At 41.7% G+C, this 21,937-nt stretch overlaps 1 protein-coding gene across 1 annotated transcript in view; it reads left to right on the top strand.

Annotated features, from left to right (window-relative positions):
* Adamts12 (ADAM metallopeptidase with thrombospondin type 1 motif 12) overlaps nucleotides 1-21,937 on the top strand; it is a 263,963-nt gene that overhangs the window by 73,918 nt on the left and 168,108 nt on the right. Inside the window, 1 exon segment of the mRNA XM_028884425.2 lies at nucleotides 18,801-18,936. Within this exon segment, the coding sequence (XP_028740258.1) occupies nucleotides 18,801-18,936 (136 nt within the window).

Raw genomic sequence — 21,937 nt, 5'->3', positions numbered from 1 at the left:
GATGGAACTGAAATGTACCTCCTGGAGACATCCTCAACAAGGGGTCTACTCCTTCGCACTGGCCACTTTGCTTTAGAGTTATTCATAAGTGCATGTAAAAAGCAGGACCCAAGCCTTTCTTAAGTGCTCAGTATATGTGACAGGGCTTATCTTTAATGTGCTCTAAGTAGTGGGTGCTTAAAATGAATTAAATCCAATGAAATTTTTTAACAGGTTAAGCTCTGTTCTTAACAGCGGGGCAGGTCTGTCACTGACACGGAACTCTTACTGCCCCAAGGTGTCCCAGTCACAGCTTGGTGAAGGATCTCATTTTTCATTCAGGCTTGTGTTTTGTCATGTGTGCTTATAAGAACTGTCTCCATCTCCTTTTGTCTCACCATTTGAAAAACTATCTTAATTGTCTGGATGAATGAGACACCATGTAATAATACGTGCATACAGTCTGTGATGACGAAATAAAGATCACATTTCTGTCTCCTCAAGCACTTGAAACTGTTTTCATTAGCACATAATTAGCCATATTTGTGGACTATGCTTCAGTGTTTTAATAAATGAAGGCAGTATGTACTTGTCAGATTACGATAATTAACATTTCTCTCTCATTATTATTTTGTGCTTAGAGCATTTGAGCACCTCTTAGTTGTCTATAAAATATACTATAGGTTAGTCTAAACGGCACACATCAATGTTCTGTAGAATATTAGAACCTTTTAGTTTCCTCTAATGAGGCATTGTTATCAACTTATCCAATCTCCCTCTCTCCCAACCTTTCTCAGCCTCTAGTAATCACTATAATGCTCTCTTACAGACTTTAAAAAACACACTCATATAAGAGAGACTATGTAACATTGCATCTGAGATTTCACTTAATAATACTTCTCACTCCCATTGATTTTGCTGTAAGTCATAGTGTTTTATGTTGAAGGCTGAATAATAGTCATGTATTTATCACATTTTTCTTTGTACAACCATGTGTTGCTTTGAGTGACAGTTGATTCTATAACCTATATTACTGCTTAATCTTTGAGCTCTGTACTGGCCTGGTTTTGTGTGTCAGCTTGACACAAGCTAGAGTCATCAGAAAGGAAGGAGCCTCGGTTGAGGAAATGTCTCCATGGAATACAGCTGCAAGACATTTTCTTAGTTAGTGATAAGTGGGGGAGAACCCAGACCCTGGTGGGTGGTGCCATCCCTGGGCTGGTGGTCTTAGGTGCTATAAGAAAGCAGCCTGAGCAAACCATGGGAAAGAAGCCAGTAAACATGGCCTCCACATAAGCTCCCGCCTCCTGGTTCCTGCCCTGTTTTGAGTTCCTGTCCTGGCTTCCTTCAGTGATGAACAGCAATGTAAGTGTAAGGCAACAATAAACCCTTTCCTCCCTAACTTGCTTTCTGGTCAGCAATAGAAAGCCTAGCTAAGATAGGCTCCCAGCTTGGGTTGGCTGATGCAATGCATAGAAGCTGTGTCTGGATCACGGTGGTCAAAGGTTTTCATTTCCTATTGCCAATTTTGGTGAACTATAAGAGTTTGACCAGACTGCTTGTTGAGAGGGACTGTGAGGTGGGTAGAAGTGTGGGGTAATGATGCCAGAAATGCATACCCATACTTTCTGTGATGCGGTAAGGAGCCCTGCAAATGAGGCAGGTGGCAGTGTGAGACCACACTTTTTCCACCTTTGGTCTGGGTTAGTTGTTCACTTTTCTGTGCTACCATGACCACTGTCTACCCTCCATGTCCTTCATCTTTCAGAACTGAAACACTGTACCTGTTTAACATCATCCCTGTTTTCACCAGATGGATACTTCTTTTTAAAACTACTCTCAGATAATGGAAATACATTATTATAAGATATTTAGAATATTAAAGAAAATAAAAATGAAGAAAAACTTTGGACAGATTGGAGAGATGAATTTCTTTGTGAAACCTTCATTTGGTCACTGAGGTCCTGAGCTCCTTTTCCTCTGGGTTTCAAGATGTGCTGCTAGGCGATGACTGAGACCCACCCATTCACTCAGATTGGAAACCTTAGTGTGAAACTGTCCCAAGGCCTTAGTTTCAACTTCCTTCTTTCCTCTAAGACAAGGACTAGAATATAATTAGGATTTTAAGTGTCATGTATTCAGCATTAATTGCTGAATGTGTGTGTGTTTGTGTGCGTGTGTGCGTGTGTGCGTGCGTGTGTGTGTGTGTGTGTGTGTGTGTGTGTGTGTGTGTGTGTGTGTGTATTGAGCACCTACAATGCATTGGGAAGGTTGCTAAGCAATGCAGAGATAACGTTGAACAAACAGATAAGAACACCCACCATAGGACTGAAATTCTGTCACAGAGAGCAGCATTAGCCATGATGGTTCTGGCGAACATATGCTGCTCTAGACAGTGTAGTAAGTGTTCCGATGTAGAGTAAAGGAGGACATGACGGAAGGGCTGCCCCTCTGGACCACTTGTCTACTTTAAGTTGACATCAAAAGTGAACATGTGTGCAGAGAGAATGATGGCAGAATGTGAGAGCAGGAACTTGAAATCTCATTTCCTCACCATCTCCTGGCCCAATAGAAAGAAGATTCTTTACAGAGACCTCTGACTTTGTCTAAATCTAATCTTCAGATAGGTTTGAAAAGGATGCTTTAAATACATCTCTACACTACCATAAAAGCTCCAGAAAGCTGTGGGCACATAATTATGCGGGTTGGACTTTTCTATGTGTCTTCAGACAAAGCAAATCGCAGGTTCCGAGGAATCCTCCCTGCCTCTATAGCATTGTAGAAGTTACTCTTAAATTCCTAGGAAAGATTGTGCATAGCCCCCATAGTCTCTAAGGAGGCTCCAGGAAGGTTGTGACTTGATCTGAATGGGATCTCATGTTTCCCAAGGGATTTCAAGTTTTCCTGTACTTAGTTCAAACTTGGAAACAATCAAGGCCTATCACATAAGGCATTTCCTCTTTCTGCCCTTGAGGCCAACCAGAATGTTCTGGAAAAGTCTCTCTGGAATCATTGGAATGATGATCATGCTGGCCACAGATGAGAATTTGTCAGATGGTTGTCATAGTGTAAAAAAGCAATTATCTGCCACTCCCAATGAATGAGATTATTTGAGAGGAAACTATTACTAGAGTATAATTGTGACTTGTGGGCAATGCATTACTGTGACTGTTAAGCTGAAAAGAAGAAGGATCTACATATACATTACTTGTAGATGTATGTATATATTGCCCAGACTGATTGCTGGGTAGAACTGTGAGGTGTGTACGTATGGGGTAAGGGTGCTAGATGTTGGTAAGAGTGTCTGTCCAGAATGCATAGCATATGTGCAATGTCACAATATGGAGTCATGTGAGGAGAGCAAGATAAATATCCTACAGTAGGGAAGGTTTTCCCATTTACATGGTTCAGTTACAAGCCTAAGATCCAAGGGAACCACTAACATAAGAAAGACCCATACTAGGGCATGACTCTGCATATCCCAATTGCCCAACCGCTCTGTCATTCCTTTTCATCCCTCAAGTCCACCAAATGTATGGAATCAGCTCTCTTGGGGCTTTCTATCTCTAATTTTGCTTTCCAGAAGATAAAGAACTATATTTCAATATTAGCAATCTTGGTATGTTCTTCTTAGTAGTTACTTTAATGTTTTTGCCAAAAATCTTGGGTTTGAGATGAATTCTGTGCTGACTAGTTTTATGTCAACTTGACATTTTGGAAGAGGAAACCTAAACTGAAGCAAAACCCCCTACCAGATTGTCCTGTGGGCAAGCCTGTGGTGTGTTTTCTTGACTGATGATGATCTGGGAGGGCCCAGCTCACTGTACACAGTCCTACTTCTGGTATGGATATCTTCAGTGTTTTAAGAGAGAAGGATGAGTGTTCTATGAGGAAAAATCCAGAAGCAGAACTCTTCATGGCCTCTGCACCAGTTCCTGCCTTCAGGGTCCTGCCTTGAGTTCCCGTCCAGACTTCCTTGGATGACGAACTACAAGCTGTAGGATGAAATAAACCCTTTCCTCCCCAAGTTGCTTTTGGTCATAATCTTATCCCAGCAATAGAAGCCCTTACTAAGACAAACACAAAACATCATTATTCCTGATTGTTAAGGTGAGTAGCATGGCTTCATCTTCAGTTCTTTCAAACACTTGGCCTATTTCAAGTAGCTAAAATTTCCAATGTTGGCCTGTTCCTGTAGCAGGAATCTTAAAAGGTCTTATTAGTAAAAACAAACCTGGAGCCAGGTACTGGGGTCAAAGCTGGAAGATCAGAGAAGCAGAATAAGCCACAGCCACCTCACCTTGCCAATTCCTCAGCTGATCCTGTTTCCTTAGACTGGAAGCTTCTGAGTCCTCATCCAAATGGATCTCAGCTAAACTGTTGCTCAAAAGCCTAAAAACTTAACCAGCTCTAGTTCCTGGTCCTCACACTTTATATACCTTTCTGCTTTCTGCCATCACTTCCTGGGATTAAAGGCTCACTTCCTGGGATTAAAGACTTGAGTCACCATGTCTGGCTGTTTCCAGTGTGCCTTTAAACTCACAGAGATCCGGATGGATCTCTGCCTCCCAACTGATAGGATTAAAGGCGTGTGTGCCACCATTTTCTGGCCTTTATATCTAGTAGCTGTTCTGTTCTCTGACGCCAGATAAGTTTATTAGGGTGCACAATATTTTGAGGAACACAATATTACCACATGTTCCATTTGTCCCAAAGCTGGATACTCACTTCATCTAGGTTTAAATAATCTAAAAAAAAAAGTTTTCTATCAATAGTTTTATACGTTTATATAATTTTTAGTCTTTTTTGCTCCCATTCCCCTTTTGAACCTACTTCTCACAAGTTCCTGTCTGTTTTCATGTCTTATTTGCGTGTGGAATTTACTGAGTTTAATTAGAGTTTCTTGCCAGACCAAGGATAGGAGGTTGTTTACTGGAATGAAGGCAACATACTAGTGGCTACAATACTGAAGAAAACAACCTTCCCCTAGAAACCATTAACTTTCAATAGTCCCTCAGGAAAGGTGGTTCCTATCGGGCCGCTTCCCTATCCATGATGAAATGTTGATGAAGTCAATCTTGGGCAGGTGTTGTGCAGAAAACCACAACTGATGATACCCTATTTCTGGGTGGTCTCATCCCTCCTTTTGTAATCAATGTAGCTAACCCATATTGTATTAGTTTCCTATCCCTCATTTAACTAGTTTGACAAGTTGTATCACTCAACCCAAGTTAGTTCTGCAAGTCACTAATTTGAAATGGGTCTCAGGGCACCAAAATCAAAGTATTGCTTTTGGGGACTCCTGCCAGAAATCTGGCCTTTTCCAGCTTTCGGAGGTCATTTGCATTCCCTGGCCTGTGGCCCCAGTTTACTTCTACAATGACAGTAACACTGGACTAGCTTTTCTTCAGTCTAGCATTTGTTTTGGTCTCTCTGTTCTTCTGGTCTCCTCCATCTACAATAATCCTAAGCATGGGCATCCTCAATAGACATGAAGTGGGGGCAATATTCAACTAAACACATATTGTCTACATTTTAGTTATCTCTTAATTATGTGAATTTTACTATATAACAATGTGTGTAGCTCTTTATCATGGCATTAAAAGCTTCTGACCACTGTTATGAATAGACTTCTATTTTCCCACAGAGATCAATTGTAGATGTAATTCTATACAGTCTTATTAAATAAGAAACACAGAGCCAAATGGAGAGTTAAAAACCGGAGGTCAGAGCAGCAACCAAGAGCTAAGACCAAGACTACCTTCTTACCTCTCACTGTCGCTGTCGTCCTTCTCCTCAGAAAGAGACCTACTTCCTGTGTATCTGTCTTTTTATTGACTTTCTGTTCTGCCTTCTCATTGGTTGTAAACCCAACCACATGACCTCCTCCTCACTGCCTGTCTATACAGACCTCCAGGTCTCTATGGTTGGTATTGAGATTAAAGGTGTGTATCTCCATGCTGGTGGTGTCCTTGAACACACAGAGATCTGCCTGTCATGGATCGGGGACTAAGGGCGTGTGCTACCACTGCCAGACTTCTGCTAAATGGCTTGTTATTAGCTCTGACCCCCAGGCACTTTTATTTATTAACATACAAATATAATCACATTTCAGCACAAATAAATATCACCATAATCATTTGCATCAAATAAATTATAGCTAAAGATCAAAATGTACTATAAAAGAAAAGGCATGGACATTTAAAACTAAGTAATTTGGAATAATGAACTTAAAAGTCTTTTAAAACAGGCATGACTGTGTTCTGTACAGCAAGTACATCTTGTATTTTAACACATTTAAAATCATAAAATATGCAAAATACGATCCTGCTGCATCATTGAAATGTGAATGAAACCCCTAAAGCTTCCAAAAGCTTAATGCTATTATATTTCCCCTGTATCTAACAATTGTATTTTTTTTTAAAATCACTCTTCTTGCTTTAGAGATGGACTTTTCAAAACTGAAAAGTCTTGGCTTCCTCGTTTTCCAGGAAGCAAAAGAGTGATGGCTGAAGAAAGGAAGACAATTGGAGTGAATGCCTGCCAGAGCATTTTATTACAGCTGGGAAGATCTTCTTTTTGTTTTATAAGGAGCCCATTATATCTCTGCTCATTATCTATGGGTTAAGAACTTGTTCCTAGAGCCTATCATTTTACAGAAGTAATATACAAGAATGAAACTCAAAAGAAAATCTGTTCTGTCTTTCCTTCTCTTACCATTCTCATTATTTCTGTTAATCTCCTTTTCCCTTTCTGTTTTCCAGAGTAGCTTCTTCCTTCTCCTCTATTATAATTCCTTACCTTCTTGCTTGCTCTCAGTCACTTCATCTGGGGGACTCTAGTAAATGATACAGTTGGATAAACTGGTGACTAGGTAATAGAAATGGAGTGTGTCCATGTGTGTGTCTGTGTGTCCGTGTGTGTATCCGTGTGTGTGTGTGTGTGTGTGTGTGTATGTGTGGTGAAACTTGGTATTTTAAATAGTTTTTAAGTAAAATATGATTACATCACTTTCTCCCTTCCCTTTCCTCCCTCTAGATTCTCTCAAGATCCTTTCCTCCAACTCCTTCCATGACCCCTCAAATTGATAGCTTCATTTTCTTTATTATTGTTATATCCATTTATTTATATGTATAGGTATGTGTACGTATATAAGTAGAACCTGCTGAGTCCATTTTTATTGTTTGTGTTCATGTGATTTGAGGGATAACCACTTTGCATGAGATAATCAATTAGGGGCTCATCCCTGGGGGAAGCTAATTCTCCCCCTTTCAGCGCTCATTAGTAGCCTGTACTTCTTTGCCTAGGGGTGGGACCCCATGTATTTTCTCCTTTCTATGTTAGCATTGTTATTGTTGATACTGTTCCAGGCTTGTCTATGACAGACTGTTATATAGCAGACATCCTGGTGTTCTGACTCTTACAATTATTCTATACTCTTTTCCATACTGTTTCCTGAACCACAGATGCAGGAGCTGTGAAATAGATGTGTCTATGGAGGCTGAGCTCCCCATGATATGTTCATTTCTGCATTGTGTCTAGTTGTGATTTTCTGTGACAGTCTTCATTTGCTATACAGAGGAACTTCTTTGATGAGTGACAGTAGCCATACTTCTATCATATATTTTCTTTTTTCTTTCCTTCTTTTTTTTTTTTTTTTTGATTTTTCGAGACAGGGTTTCTCTGTGTAGCTTTGCGCCTTTCCTGGAACTCACTTGGTAGCCCAGGCTGGCCTCGAACTCACAGAGATCCACCTGGTTCTGCCTCCCGAGTGCTGAGATTAAAGGCAAGCGCCACCACCGCCTGGCTTATCATATATTTTCATTATATAATGATTGCCAATTTTCTTAGGTAAGGCAATGGAATGCTGATTATATATGGGCTGCCAGCTTAGGACATACATGTTGATGTACATTAAGCTGAATTGCTGTAATACCTACAGATAACCTTTAGATAGTTCAGCACATGGTGACATCAAAGGTGCTGAATTATTTGTTGAATCTAAGTGAGTATGAGTGTGTGCTACACTAAGTGGATGTTAATTTGCCTTTGAAAAGTTTTAAAATAATATATTGGGGAAAGATGGGAAAATCATCCTTGACTAATCTTCCCTTTACAGTTTTGTATGTGGCACTCTTACCCTGCTTGCAGAGAGATGTAGCTACTCTGCTGTGGGCTTGTTCTGTGGCACTTGTTCATAATTCAAATGGTCCTGCTGTCACTGTCCAGAGACTGTCCCCACTCAGATGCTGACAGAACACTAAGAATAGCATGACAGTTAAACTCCAATGAATGCTAAACAATTAGAGACCTTAAGAAAAAAATCATTAAGCTCAGGGTGTGTGAGACTTTCCACCATGAATGCTATCAGTATCACTTTTCTCCAATTCTGAAGCTCATCCTGGATCCAAGGTCATCTGGTGAAAGAAATAGATCTGTTGTTGTTGTTGTTGTTGGTGGTGGTGGTGGTGGTGGTGGTTAGGGGATGAAATAAGTCCTCCTGAGTAAATCAAAATGTTTTCATACCAATTTCTTCCCTGAAGAATATTATTTCTGTGGAGGAAAAAAAAAGCACACATATTTCCCACTATTTAATTTCTCCAAAGCTGATGACATTAGTATGATGGACTGCCCATTTCCAAATGTGGCACTATTTTCAAAGAGTTATTGACAAGCTGTAGATGTTCTGTAAAGAAAGACAAGACTGCTGACGAGTTGACACAATGGCCAATGACAAATCGTCAAAGGAAATGGAAGCATTGAGTCCAAGGATAGAACACTCGAAGGCTTCTGTAAATACATACAGTGTATCTACCTTGATATTACAGATAAAAGAATGGGCACATCCTGGCATCATTCCAGAGGGTAGGACTAAGAGGATGAGTGGAAGTTACAGGGCAGTAGAATCTCATGCTATCACAGACGGAGGCTTCTAACGATTAGGATAGTTTAGCAGGAGTGGATGACTTCAAATATGGTGGGTCTTCATGGGACATGCACTCATTGGTGTAGGTGAATGGAGGTGAGGAGATAGGTTCCTAACAGCTGACAGCAATGCTAACTAAGTCTTTTTGACTTCATAAGAGGAAGGTATTGTTTCTGAATCTGTGCTAAGCGTCAGGCATTGTTACAAGGGCTTCTTCTCAGTGTGCAATTTACTCTCAATAGCTACATCAATACACATTCTATCCTTTCTCCTGGTGTAACCAGGGACACACAGCAAGACAGCATGGTGACAGGATAAGAATATAAACATATATTTAATTCTAAAATATAAGTTCTCAGCGCTGACTTTATTAGTGATTTTGAATCTGCAGGTTGCAGTCCATTACTTGGTTATGGCATTAATTTAGTGTGTTGGGATCAGAGTTTCAAATAAACAAGGTGTGGACTGAAGTTTTAGTTCAGTGGTGGAGTTCTTGGCTAGCACTAGTGAGGTCCTGTCTTCCACCCTCAGTGCTGCAGAGAGATGGCGGGGGGGGGCGGTGGGGGGGAGAAGAGAACAAAGGATTTAATATGAATGGTTTCTTTTGAGTGCTGGGATTTCCATGTGCAAGGTACTTTCGTGACTCATGACCACTGTCCTATCCTTATGGACCCTTAACCTTCCAGGCTTCCCTTTGTGTGACTTGACTTTGGTGACCTGTTTGCTTTCCTAGGGTGCTATAATCAATTACCACTAGCATAGAGGCACAGAACAGCATAAACCTACTCTACTCTCTTCTGTCATTGTATCTCCAAGTGTGCACTCTGACCTGCCTGCCCTCCTCTTGTAAAGACTCCTCTGATCACACTGTTCAATGCTGACAATCCAGGGCAGTTTCTCTGTGTTGGATCCTTATTTGATTGTACCAGCAAACTTCTCCTGATTGCAGTGTAAAGTAGCATTTGCAGATTTTGGGGCAACAGGATGTTACATCCAGGAGAACTGTATTCATCCTAAACACCATACTTGCTTTGCAAATTCTGTCAAGTTGATAAACTTGCCACTGTGGGTGGCATCATTCTCTAGGTAGGGAAACTGTGAACTATGTGAGAGTGGATCTCAAGCAGGCATGCATTAATTCATTGCTCTCTGCTTTTGACCATGGGTTTAACATTGCTATGGTTTGAATTGTAAAAACTCTCCATAGACTCACTTTTAGCACTTGTGCCCTGTTGGTGAGGCTATTTTGGGAGGCTGTGGATTCTTTAATATGCAGGGCCTTTGAAGGTTATAAACTAGTCCTGGGTTTCTGTCCCACTATCTACTTCCTTGCCTGCCATGATGTGAACAACATGTGCCACATGATTCCACCACCATGAACTGAGCTACTTAACAGTGTCTTCTTTCTCTGCAATGATTAACTGAATTCCTCTGAGATAGTGGGCTAGAGTAAATCTTTCCTCCATTACATTCAAAAGTCACTAACGTAAATCCTAGCATTCCCTTTTCCAACCACCACTTTGCTGTGCCTTTGCTCTTTAGCCTCCCCATTGGCTTGGTTTGTCTCAGTCAATCCTTTAGTCCAGCTCCATGAAAAGTTGGGCTCCTTCTTTCTAGGCTCAGGACACTGTCTCAGATATGGTTAGTTTTATTTGATAACTGCAGTCTTGAAACACCTAGGAAGAGAATCTCGTTGAAGGATTATCTGGGTCAGATTGGCATGTCTGTGGGGGATTATCTTGGTTGGTTAATTGAGGGGAGTAAATTTACCGCTGTGGGTGGTGCCATTCTCTAGTCAGGATCTCAAACATGTAAGCAATATTTCAGTGATCTCTGCTCTTTACCATAGATGTAATATGACTAACTGTCTCAAGTTCCCGCCATCTGGATTTAACCTCAGTGATGGATTGTAACATGGAATTGTGAGCCCAAGAAACCCTGTCTTCCTTACGTTGCTTTTGCTGGGGTATGTTATCACAGCAATGATAAGTGAAGTTAAGACTCTAGGTGTTTGTTGGATCAAGAAGATGATCTTACCTTCTCAAAGAGAGAAAGGTCCTTGTATATTGCTTCAACTCTTGTCCCCTGTTTTCTCCCCATTGTATTATTGACATAAGACCAGGTACTGCCCTGCCTGCAGGGCTACAATGGGTTCTTGACCACCCTAAGGAGGGAATGTAGGGACAGGAGATACAAAGGAAAACACACCAAGTCTAGATTCTGGTCAAGGTGCAACTTTATTTTCTCCAGAAAGGTTTATATAGTTCCTGCAGGGTGGGGGGAGCAAGAAGCTGTCATCTGCATAAGGTGGGGCAAGCTAACAGGATGTTTGTATAGGATGTTTACAGGGTGAGAGGGTCAAGGGCTCTGACTCAATGTCCTGTTGCTAGGCAACCTGACTGTAAGCTGATCTAGTTCCCTGTCTTATCGGGGGTCTGTATTTTTCCACTAACTAGAGATTCTGTCCTTGTCCCTGACAGGGTACTACCAACCACACAGGTATTAAAAAAGCAGTATGTACTTCACTGAAGATTCTATGGGTGAACAAATACAGGGGTTTGCACTGCACCTCTTAAACCATCCTCCAAAGGAAAGATCTCCACCTGCTCCTTTCGGGTCTTTTATTTTAGTGAGTGTTTTCTTCCTCCTACCCTCTCTCTTGGGCCTCTTTAACCCCAGCTGCCCATTTGACTACACCTGGATTAATTTGGAGCCCCTTAGCAACTTCAGACTTTCCCAGTTGCTGTTTACCTTACCTTCAGTGCTTTAATCTTCTCTTCAAGGGCTTAAAAATATATTGAACCAAGTAGAAGGATTTCATTTGTGCTCAGTAAAGAAAATTGTATAATTACTCAAATCTGTTCTCTCTGTAGGGTTATGGAGGGTGGCATTTAACTATGTTGAACTCATTCTTCCTCAGCTGTGACATGTTTGGGCTATGGAAACTGAGCATGGAATTTTTCCTCTAAACAAAGAGCCCTTAAAATGAATTTTCCTGTCTTCTGTCTTTATAGCTATTATATGGATATAAATACTTGTTAATGCACCAATTCATGGCTTTAGCATTGTACATTAGACCTCTTCTTCATTATTGTTACTCTTCACTTCTATGATAGTGAAGTGAACGTGGTATCAGAGCCCCTCAAGGTTAGTTGACACCCATCACTAGGCCACCAGAGGTCATCCTATTTGCTGGAGTCATCATTAAACATGGAATGCTGTGTCTCGGGTGTCACAGTGAGCAAGAGCATTGCCGCATGGTCACAGTAGCTGCCTTTAATGGCTGTTGTGTTCTTCTCTGCAGAGATAGGAGCCTTCCACACCAGGATGGGGGAAGACAGGGCAGGGATATTTTCTTCATATTCCAGGAAGAACTTTGTGTTCTCACAGTCAGGGTGGCTTCTAATTTGAAAATGATGACCTGCTGTGTTATAAGGCTGAAATCACCTTAGTGGCTTTCTGATCCCCACAGGAGAGAAAGTGCTTTTTATATTTGGAGTTTTCTCCCATTGTTCTCTAATAACCTGTTTCCCTGGCTTCCAATATGCTAGCAATCTCTCCCCTTTCTTTTTTGTTGGGCTCCTCATTTTTCTGGGGAGATATGGCAAACAGATGACTAGTTGAGATTGTTTAAAAACAAAATTAGACACAGAGAAATCCGTAGATGAAGAAACCTTTTTGTTGGATTATTTTTTTGGGAGGAGGGGGTGTATCTGGGTGACTCTAAGTGTCTGACATCATCTTTTGTTCAGAACAAGAAAGACTGTTGGGTAAGGTGGAACCACTTGAGAGGATCCCACCTCCACCACCGAGGACAGTGTTGGGAGCAGTATTTAACCACTGTGGAGTATTTAACCATTGCTACAGTGGCTTTTAGCTAATAATTCTCTTCTTAGCTTACCTAGGAATGCAGTTTGCAATTTAAAAAAAATCCTTAAAAATTTAGGGATAATTTCAGAGGGGTACTTCAGCATTAGTGTGTAGAGTTCTTTCAAAATTCTTATATTCTTCTTTAAACAAAATAATTTCACACTTCAAATCTGAAACTTAGGTGGCTAGGACATATATTTACTAAGATGTTTTCAGACTTTTGGGGAACACCTTTGCACTGTCTTCCTCTGCAGAGATGCTGTGGACACGTTTTGCAGCCTCACATCCATGGAGTGTTCTTTACAACTTGTTTTTAGTTATTGTCATACTTGAAATTTCCTGGGATTGAAGCAAACTAAAGTTTTCATTGCACTACTACTATGTCATTTGTTAACTTTATGTTACGTGACAAAATGCCTAGCACAACCAACTTAATGGAGGGACACACACACACACACACACACACACACACACACACACACACACACGCACGCACGCACGCACGCACGCACGCACGCACGCGCGCACACACACACACACACATACTGTCCTAGTTTTGTCTCTGTTGACCAAAAGCAACTTAGGGCAGAAATAGGTTGATTTGGTTTACAGAATTCAAGACAGAAACCTGGAAGCAGAAACTGGAGGAGAATCTGTCAAGGAATTCTGTTAATGCCTGGTTCCAAGATCATGTCAGGCCCATCTGCCTAGGGATTGTGCTGCCCCTAGTGACATGGGCTCTCCCGTCAGTTAAAACGCCCCCAATAGACCTGCCCATAGGGCTATCTGATGGAGGCAATTCTTCAGTTGAGATCCCCTCTTGCCAGATGTGTGAAGCTGATAACCAAAGTTAGCCACCACCACCACCACCACCACCCCCCACCACCACCACCACCATCACACACACACACACACACACACACACACACACACACACACACACACACAAGATGCCAGAAGGCTTTCTATCTATCATGGCAGAGAAGGCATGGTGGAGCAGTCAGTTTATGTTGGGAGTTTGGACAGAAGCTATTTATATCAAGACAGAGCAGGAAGCAAAGAGACAGTGACAATAACCAAGGTTGGATATAGACTTCAAAGACCCATCCCTAGTGACTTACTTCCACTAGCTATGACCCACCCCCTAGAGTTCCATACACTCCCAAAACAGTGCCTCTAGCTGCGGAACCCACGTTCAAAAACACAAGACTGGGGTTAAGGGTGGATTTTGGATCCAAAGCACAACACACTAGTAACTACTCCCATCCTTGGTTCCATACCAGATGGAAGTAAAGGATATAAAGACAACCACACACCATGTAATGGAAGAATACAGTATTTTCCAAACTGTGTTACATGGTTTATATGTATCAAATCCCCAAGATGCTTGCTGTACAGACCCACTGCTGTGGCATGTCTTTCTGTATGCTGTGAATATGTGTGACTCCCATTGGATAATAAATAAAGCCACATTGGCCTATGGCAGGACAGGATGGAGCCAGGTGGGAGAATACAAAAGAGATAGTGAGGGAAGAGAGGCAGAGCAAAGAGACGCCAGCCCACCACCCAAGGAGCAACATGCCAGCAGACTGGTAACACCACAGCCATGTGGCAAAACATAGATGAATAGAAATGGATTAATTTAAGATGATAGAGCTAGCTAGTGAGAAACTTAAGTCATTGGCCATATAGTTTGTAATTAATATAAGCCTCTGAGTGATTATTTTATAAGCGGCTGTGGGACCTCCGGGCTGGGTGGGACTGGAGAAACTTCCAGCTATACCCCACAGTATGATACCACAGCTACCAAGTCCTGTGATAGGCTCATGGGGCCTATACATTTTTAAAATTATTTTTCCAGTGTTTTGTTTTATGTACATAAGTATTTTGTTTGCATGCATGTATTTCTACCATGTGTGTCCCTGGTGCCCATGGAAGCCAAAAGAAGGAATTGGATCCCCTTGAATTGGAGTGACAAGTGGTTGTGAGCAACCAGGTGGATGCTGGGAATGGAACTGGGTCCCCTGTAGGAACAGCAAGTGTTCTTAAACAGGTATCTTCTCAGCCCAACTTGTACATTTTAAATAAGCTTTCCATAACATTCTTTAGCATACTAGGATTAAAGAAGCCCAGGACCAGAGCATCTCCTGATGTCCTCTTGCTTGGTGACTGTCATTCTTACTTTCTGAAGACCCCACTTCAATGACTGAATGGGTGTTTTTTAAATCCATGCCTTTTCTTTTCTTATGAAAGAACGATAGCGAATCTGTGGGAGGAGCTCTCAAGAATCATGACAGCACAAACGCATTTAGGTTCAAGTACTACCAAGTAAGAAACAAAGATCGTTTAGAGGTAGCCCTTCTGCCTTCTTATGAGCAGGGTATTTTTTATTCTAGAACCAAAAACTGTCTCCAAAAATAAATAGCTGTGTCAAACATATCCCTGGATGAGAAATGAATGACCTAGTCTGAGAGGAGGTGCTATCAATGTGAAGAAATCTGCAGAGAGACATTTACTGAAGGCCAGACATTATTTAGAGGAACTCTCATGCACAACCTCATCCATTCCCTAGTGTAACTGCTCAGCAGAAAGCATGCTGCCCTCACAACATGACAGATGAGGCCCAAATTACTTGTAAAAAGATATATTACTTGTTCCTGCTGGAATTGAATGGTGAACTCGGGCCCATTTGTCTCCAAAGTCTGGCTTTTTTTGAACAAAACAAAAACAAAAAAAAAAAAACCAGAATGTATTCCTAGTAGCAAAAAAAGAAGAGGCTATGACTTGGTGAACCTGAAGCCCTGGGAACTGACAGCATCAGTCTTTATTGGAGAAGCCCTAGCTGAGAAACTCTGCTTGCGTCTCGCTAGGATGTACCCTAAAAACCTGCCTCCTGCCCTGTGCTGGAGGTTAATTAGAGAGGAGCTCCTGCTCAGAGATGGTAGCAGAAAGGAAGACCCAGGCTTGCACCAGTTCTTCTCATTGAGACGTTTGCAGTTACTTATTCCATTGTGTGTCCAGCCAGTAGGGATTATCCACCAGTCAGTGTGGTGTCTTCCGGCCCTACCATATCTTAGTCCTTTGGGAAAGGCTCTCCATGAAGGACAAAGAAGATCAGAAAAATGTCACTGCCATGTCTGTGGAGAGAGTTAGATCTGACAACATTGTACATCTGGGGTGTGGGCTATAAGGGCCATGATGTTGCCTCTTGTCTGAATCTGAACTGTGGTGTGAAATTAAGTGTAGACTTAAAACTAATTTATTAGTGTTAGACACCAGGATAACAGCATCCTTTGGGGGTGCTATTGATCACGAAGGGGGACAGGGAACCTCTTGACTGATGGCAATCATCTTTTCCTCCACTTGGGTGTTCCCTTTATGAAAGATATATGAGCACTTGCCACTTACAGTTTGTATGTATCTTTCCATGTTTGTAATGCTATAAAATTATTTAAACCCCATTTTAAATTACCTTTAAAAGGTAGTGGTGTTTAGAAGCATTCATAGATATTTCTAAGTTAGTTGAAACAGATGAGTTTATTTCCAAAAATGAGGCAGCAGTGTCCTGAGCTGGAAGATAAAGAAGGGAGCAGAAAACATGACAGAGGAGGTGAAAGAGAGAATTAATCTGCCATGGGCTTCAGCCAGGGCCTCAATCTGTGTAGGCTTCTCTGACTAGTGAGTGCACAGAGTTTTGTCAATTCTGTCCATAGTCTTCTTGAGAGGTAAAAGAAAGGAATGTGTTGCAAGGAAGACTGGGATACAGATGGCTTTGGTTGATTCAGAGTTAGAGCTGGAAATAGAAAGGTGATTTTCCAGCATAGCTTGCTTCAGGCAAACTGTGAAGCCGGCCCTCCCATTGGAAACTGTATTTTCATCCATCATGACCTGGCTTCCACTGACTAAGCAGAGACCAATACACTGGGACCATTGGATCTCCTGGGCACCATAAGATGATCTCTCTCTCTCTTCTCTCTCTCTCTCTCTCTCTCTCTCTCTCTCTCTCTCTCTCTTCTCTCTCATGTATGTGTGCGTGTGTGTGTGTGCATGTGTGTGTGTGTGTGTGTGTGTGCGCGTGCGCGTGCGCGCGTATGCACCTGCTTGTAGGAATGACCCCATGGAGGAATACAAATGTAAAGGATCTTTTCAGAAAATGTTTGGCTGTCCAGCATTTGTGTTCATATTGCTCATAGAATAGTCAAGCTCTCCAGTAGAATTATGTTTGTTTCTTCTTCACTGTTTGAACTGAAAGTTGGAGTCCAAAGAATTCTCTGTTTTCCTTCCTTAGTGGTTTCGTAATTGTTTCCTTCAGGGACATTAGTATTAGGTTATAACAGTGCACAAATGACCACAGGGCTCAGGCTCCCTGAGGAGCCCTGGATTCTGCCTCGTTTCTATGGCACAAATGAGCCTCATTAGCAGCGGGCAGGCTTTCTTCTCTCTCTTGGCCTCTGACTCACAGCAGAAATGGAACCAAATCTCCGTAATGCATGGAGCCTGTTTCCACCATCTTATTACCATTACTTGGTTCTGTTCCCTGGGCCTTGTCAGCCATTCCTGTCACACAAGTTCTTCTCAGACAAAGCTACAGAGGAAAAAACTGTCCTATCTCTTGGGAGACTAAAAACAAATCTGAAGTTAGATGTAAAACATCTTGTAGGCTACTCCCTCAGGCTTGTTAGTCTTCATACTAAGACTAGTTTGAGATTAGCATCAAACTAGGGAATCAATTGCAAGATTAGTGTTGAGGTCTAGCTGTGCTGTCTACACTAATATGGAAAAGAGAAACAGGTACTTAGGAGGACACCCCAGCTGAGAAGAGTATCTTTGGCCTTCTGTTTGCCTGGGCTGGTCAGCTATTCATGCCTGTTGAGCTGAGATTAGGCTGAGATATATGGAAACAGGAGCCAGAGCCTGGAAGCCTTTCCCAGTCTCCCTCAGGTTCCAGTGTCCAGGTTTATATCCCAAATTCTGTGAAACAACATGGTCAGAGTCTGGAAAGAGCCTAATGCTAGGTAAGACTCTGCACCCTCCCCTCGCTAAAAGTCCTGTATAGAGGAACTCATTTGCCCTTCATAATAATCTGTAAATATCTCCATGTTCCAGACGAGATCTGAGAAACTGAGCAAGCTGTTTACCCAAGATCGTAAGTGAGGAGCCACTTTAGTTGAGCCCAGTTTCATTCTAGGGTTTGGTGTTCTGATAACCTTGATATAAAACTGTGAAACATGTTACTCAGGGGTGAACTTTTTGTTACATGCATAATGGGATTGGAACACCGAGTGTTTGTTGTGTAGCCCAAACGACATCAAACTGATAATCCTTCTGCATATGCCTTCAGAGTATATGCTAAGTATAACTCACATGGATCACCATGCCTGGCTGGCAGTGACTTTGCTAAGTACCTCAAATGGGCACTAAGAGGTTTTTCTTAGGGAATAAGAGAGTAGAAAGAACCGCACTTCCATATCAACCCCCTGCATTGACTTTTTCATGGACCAGCATTCTCAGATACAGAACTGATCCCCCATATCCATGAATAATAATGCCCTCTTTGCTAGGAACATTACAGATGGCTATCCACTTGATCAAACACTTAGCATTATGCTTGTTTTCCTGAGTGAGGAATTAAACGCATCCAGGCATCCAGCAAAGCAATTAGGTGACTGTGTGGTCATATTATCCCACACAGAAAAATGCTGTTATCAGGGGATTGAGGGCATGGGCATGGACTCCTTGGGGGCAAGTAGAAGCCTTGGCAGGCTCTTCCTTGTGATCCATACATGTCCAGCAGTTGTTCTAAGGAGGATCCCGGGACCTGAACAATTGCATATGACATTTTGGATCCATGTGGACATATTATGTAATACTTATAAGACATTTGATTCGATTATTTGTGTATCAGAGTCTGAGAGCATGGGTTTGGAGATTTCTAGAGATTATTAAGGTTTATGTAATGTTTCACTTTAGTAATTTTCTTTGCAGACGTGACTCAAATAAACGATCTTATTGGATATATTTACAGACTGGATTTTTCCATCTACCACATGGTGACTTTTTTATTGAGCCTGTTAAAAAGCATCCGCTGACGGAAGAAGGGTACCACCCTCATGTCGTATACAGGAGTCCGGAGACAAAGGAGCCCACCTGCGGATTAAAGGGTATTGTGACTTCAACATCTTCATACATAAGGCGTGTTTGGTTTTGATTTTTTTTTAAGCCTGACCTCTTCAGCCAGGTCTGATAGGTGTGACTGCAGTCCTCAAAGATTTAGAGGGCTGAGGCATGAGGATCCATAAATTCAAAGTCAGCTACATATCCAGACCTATGCTGCATTAAAAAAAAAAAAAAAGTCCTCTCCAGAATATCCTAGAAAGAAATAACGTAAAGAAGCAACACTTTTAAACATGAACAATGTGATATTACATTAGTGTTAGTGCAAACTATTAACAGACAGCTGGCGGCTCCTCAAGCCTGCATCTGGAAGGCAGATTCAAAGGTTGGATAATGATGTGTGAAGCAAAACTGAAAAGCTTATCAACCTATTATTAGATGATGAACTTAGCGATGCTCCTGGTTACACTGTGTTGTGTCTGATGTTGGCAGAACCATGTCCCCTGCCCCCTGACTTCCTGCCCCCTTCTCCCTGCCCCCTGTCCCCCTAGCCCCATCCTCTTACCTCCATATCCCGTCCCTGTGCCCCTGTCCTCCTGACCTCTGCCTTTCTGTCCCTTGTCCGTCTGTCCCTCTGCCCCCTTGTCCCTCTGCCCCCCTTTCCTAGGCATGATCTGAGCCGCTCCTTTCTTTTTTGCCATGAATAGTTAGGATCTTGGAGGAGTTAGGGGAAGGGAAAACCATGATCAAGATACATGGCGTGAAAAACAATTTAATGGACAACGATGCATTTAGCCTTCTCGAACTTTTCAAGCAATAAAAAATAAAATGGTTTTCACCGATAAACTGATCCCAGTAATTTCATTGCAACCTCGCATTTTCTTTAATGTGCATATAAATAAAAATGATGTATAAAGGGCTATTCAAAATTGGAATATTTCCTCACATATTATATTGTCCATTTCTTCAGAGGGAAACCAACAATGCCAGCAAGGAAAAAAAAACAGAACAAAGGAAATAGTATTATTTTGTGTCTTAAGGATCTGGAAGCCTCAAAGGGGAAATGAAGGATGAAGGAGGTAAAGCGGTCCTTTCTGGGCAGAGCCACTGAGGACAGGGGCTTAGTAGTCAGAGCGTGGAAGGACGAGAGGACACATGTACATGCTTGATAGAAACATCCCTGGGAGTTCTCCCTATAGTCTCAACAGTGATTGTAAACAATAAGAAACTTTTAAATATGCAATGTTTTATGTACATAAAATCAAATGACTGCTTTAGTTCCTTAACCCTAGTAAGTGATTGCAACGGGGTTCTGCATGACATAATTTACTGTGTAATCTTGTAGCAAACGTGACGAGAAAGGAAGACACCAATCATCTGGCTGATTGGATTGCCGAAAGTGCCGATCCACATAACCTGGATGTCACATTTGGGGTGCTGTTTGTCACAAACCCAATCACTGGATAATTATCCCATTCCTATTATGCCTGGGGTGATGGGGACTGTGTTGTGTGTGTGACTTTTTAGCTTGAAGGTAGACTCTAAGGTTTAGGTTGCCAGCATAGGTAGGAGAATTTCTAGGGCAATAAGTGAAGTTGTCTGGTCTGTTGTTTCATGGAATGAGTTAAACTGTTCCTCACCTATCCACCTCAAACACTTGAACTCCCTATTGAGAAGTGGGCTAAGTACAAAATGAACAGAGGGTCTGGAGAGATGGCCCAGCATGTAAGGGTACTTGCTGCTCTTGTGGAGCACCCAGATTCAGTCCCCAGCACTCCTATGACTGCTTAAAACTGTCCAAAACTGTGCCCAAAGAGGGGATGCTATGCCTTCTTCCAGCCTTTGCATGTGATATACACATATACATGAAAACATTCATACACATAAAATAAAAATAAATGAATCTTTTAAACAATGAGCTGATTATAGAAAGCATTTAGTCATGCCAGCAGAAGAAAAGATAGGAGAAGAATCGAGTTTATAATATCACAGTCACTATTATCTCACACACAATAGTACAATTATGATACTTGTCAAACTATTTCGTATTGTGTTTCCAGGACGACCTTAACTCTTGGCACTTGTAAGTCCTCCCTTGGTTACTCCTTCCTTAGAAGGATCTTCCTAGTGTGAATTTCTCTAAGGATATCTAAAGGTCTATAAAGGACACACTTTTTTCTCTGCCTTCGAACTCTTCAGAGTGTTAGAATCGATCAGCTGTGCGTTCAGGGCCTGAGACAGTGCCCAGGGAAGCCTCTTCCAACAAGGCAGCAGCTGTGGCTCAGAGAAGGCAGACAGTTCTCAAAAGCATCAAATTGGTTAGAATCAGAGCACAGACAAGTTCACAAGCCATAATTTTATTATACCTCGGGCTTTGGGCTACTTCAGTACTTCTTACGTTTTCATTCACTGTTGATCTTGTTTCATCAGTGGTTCTCACAGCCCTGCTAGAATACATACAGACTCCCTCCACCAAGTGTGTTAGGTGCAAACTAGGAGATCAGGAAATCTCTGGAATGAAACTGATACAGACAGCATTTTGTAGTCAAGAAGAAGCCAGAGTGTATCAGTTTGTGCTCTAAATAACACTAATGGAAAGAGGAAAACAAAGGCGTGTTTTCTAGACCTTGAAGAAGGATTATCTGAACCATCTCTTTTCCTAAAACAATACTGTTTAAATGATAGCAAAAGTGATTCAGGAATGCCTAATGAGCTCACGAATATTCTCAAACTATATCGACATTAGGACTTTTATAATCTTGGTTGAGTGAAATGTTCTTGGTGTTGCTGAACTAGACAACAATAGTGTTCTTATCTATGACATCCTGCAGAGATGATGGAGTTAACTGTGGGCAGTGGTGTCCTTGCTGACATTAAAATACACTTTATGCTTAGGTCAACTGATACTGCAGGGCTGAATTAGTGCTGTGATGATCACTGACCACATGCAGAGTATTCTGGCTTTCTCATGTGCTTCAACAGAAAGATGGATGAGCCCCTTCCCCCTAATCTGACCCCCACTTGTTTTTATTTCTCACACTTAAAGGC

The sequence above is a fragment of the Peromyscus leucopus genome, chromosome 11 (assembly GCF_004664715.2).
Source record: "Peromyscus leucopus breed LL Stock chromosome 11, UCI_PerLeu_2.1, whole genome shotgun sequence".
Classification (NCBI taxonomy): Eukaryota; Metazoa; Chordata; class Mammalia; order Rodentia; family Cricetidae; genus Peromyscus; species Peromyscus leucopus.
This window is presented reverse-complemented; position numbering and strand designations above follow the sequence as displayed.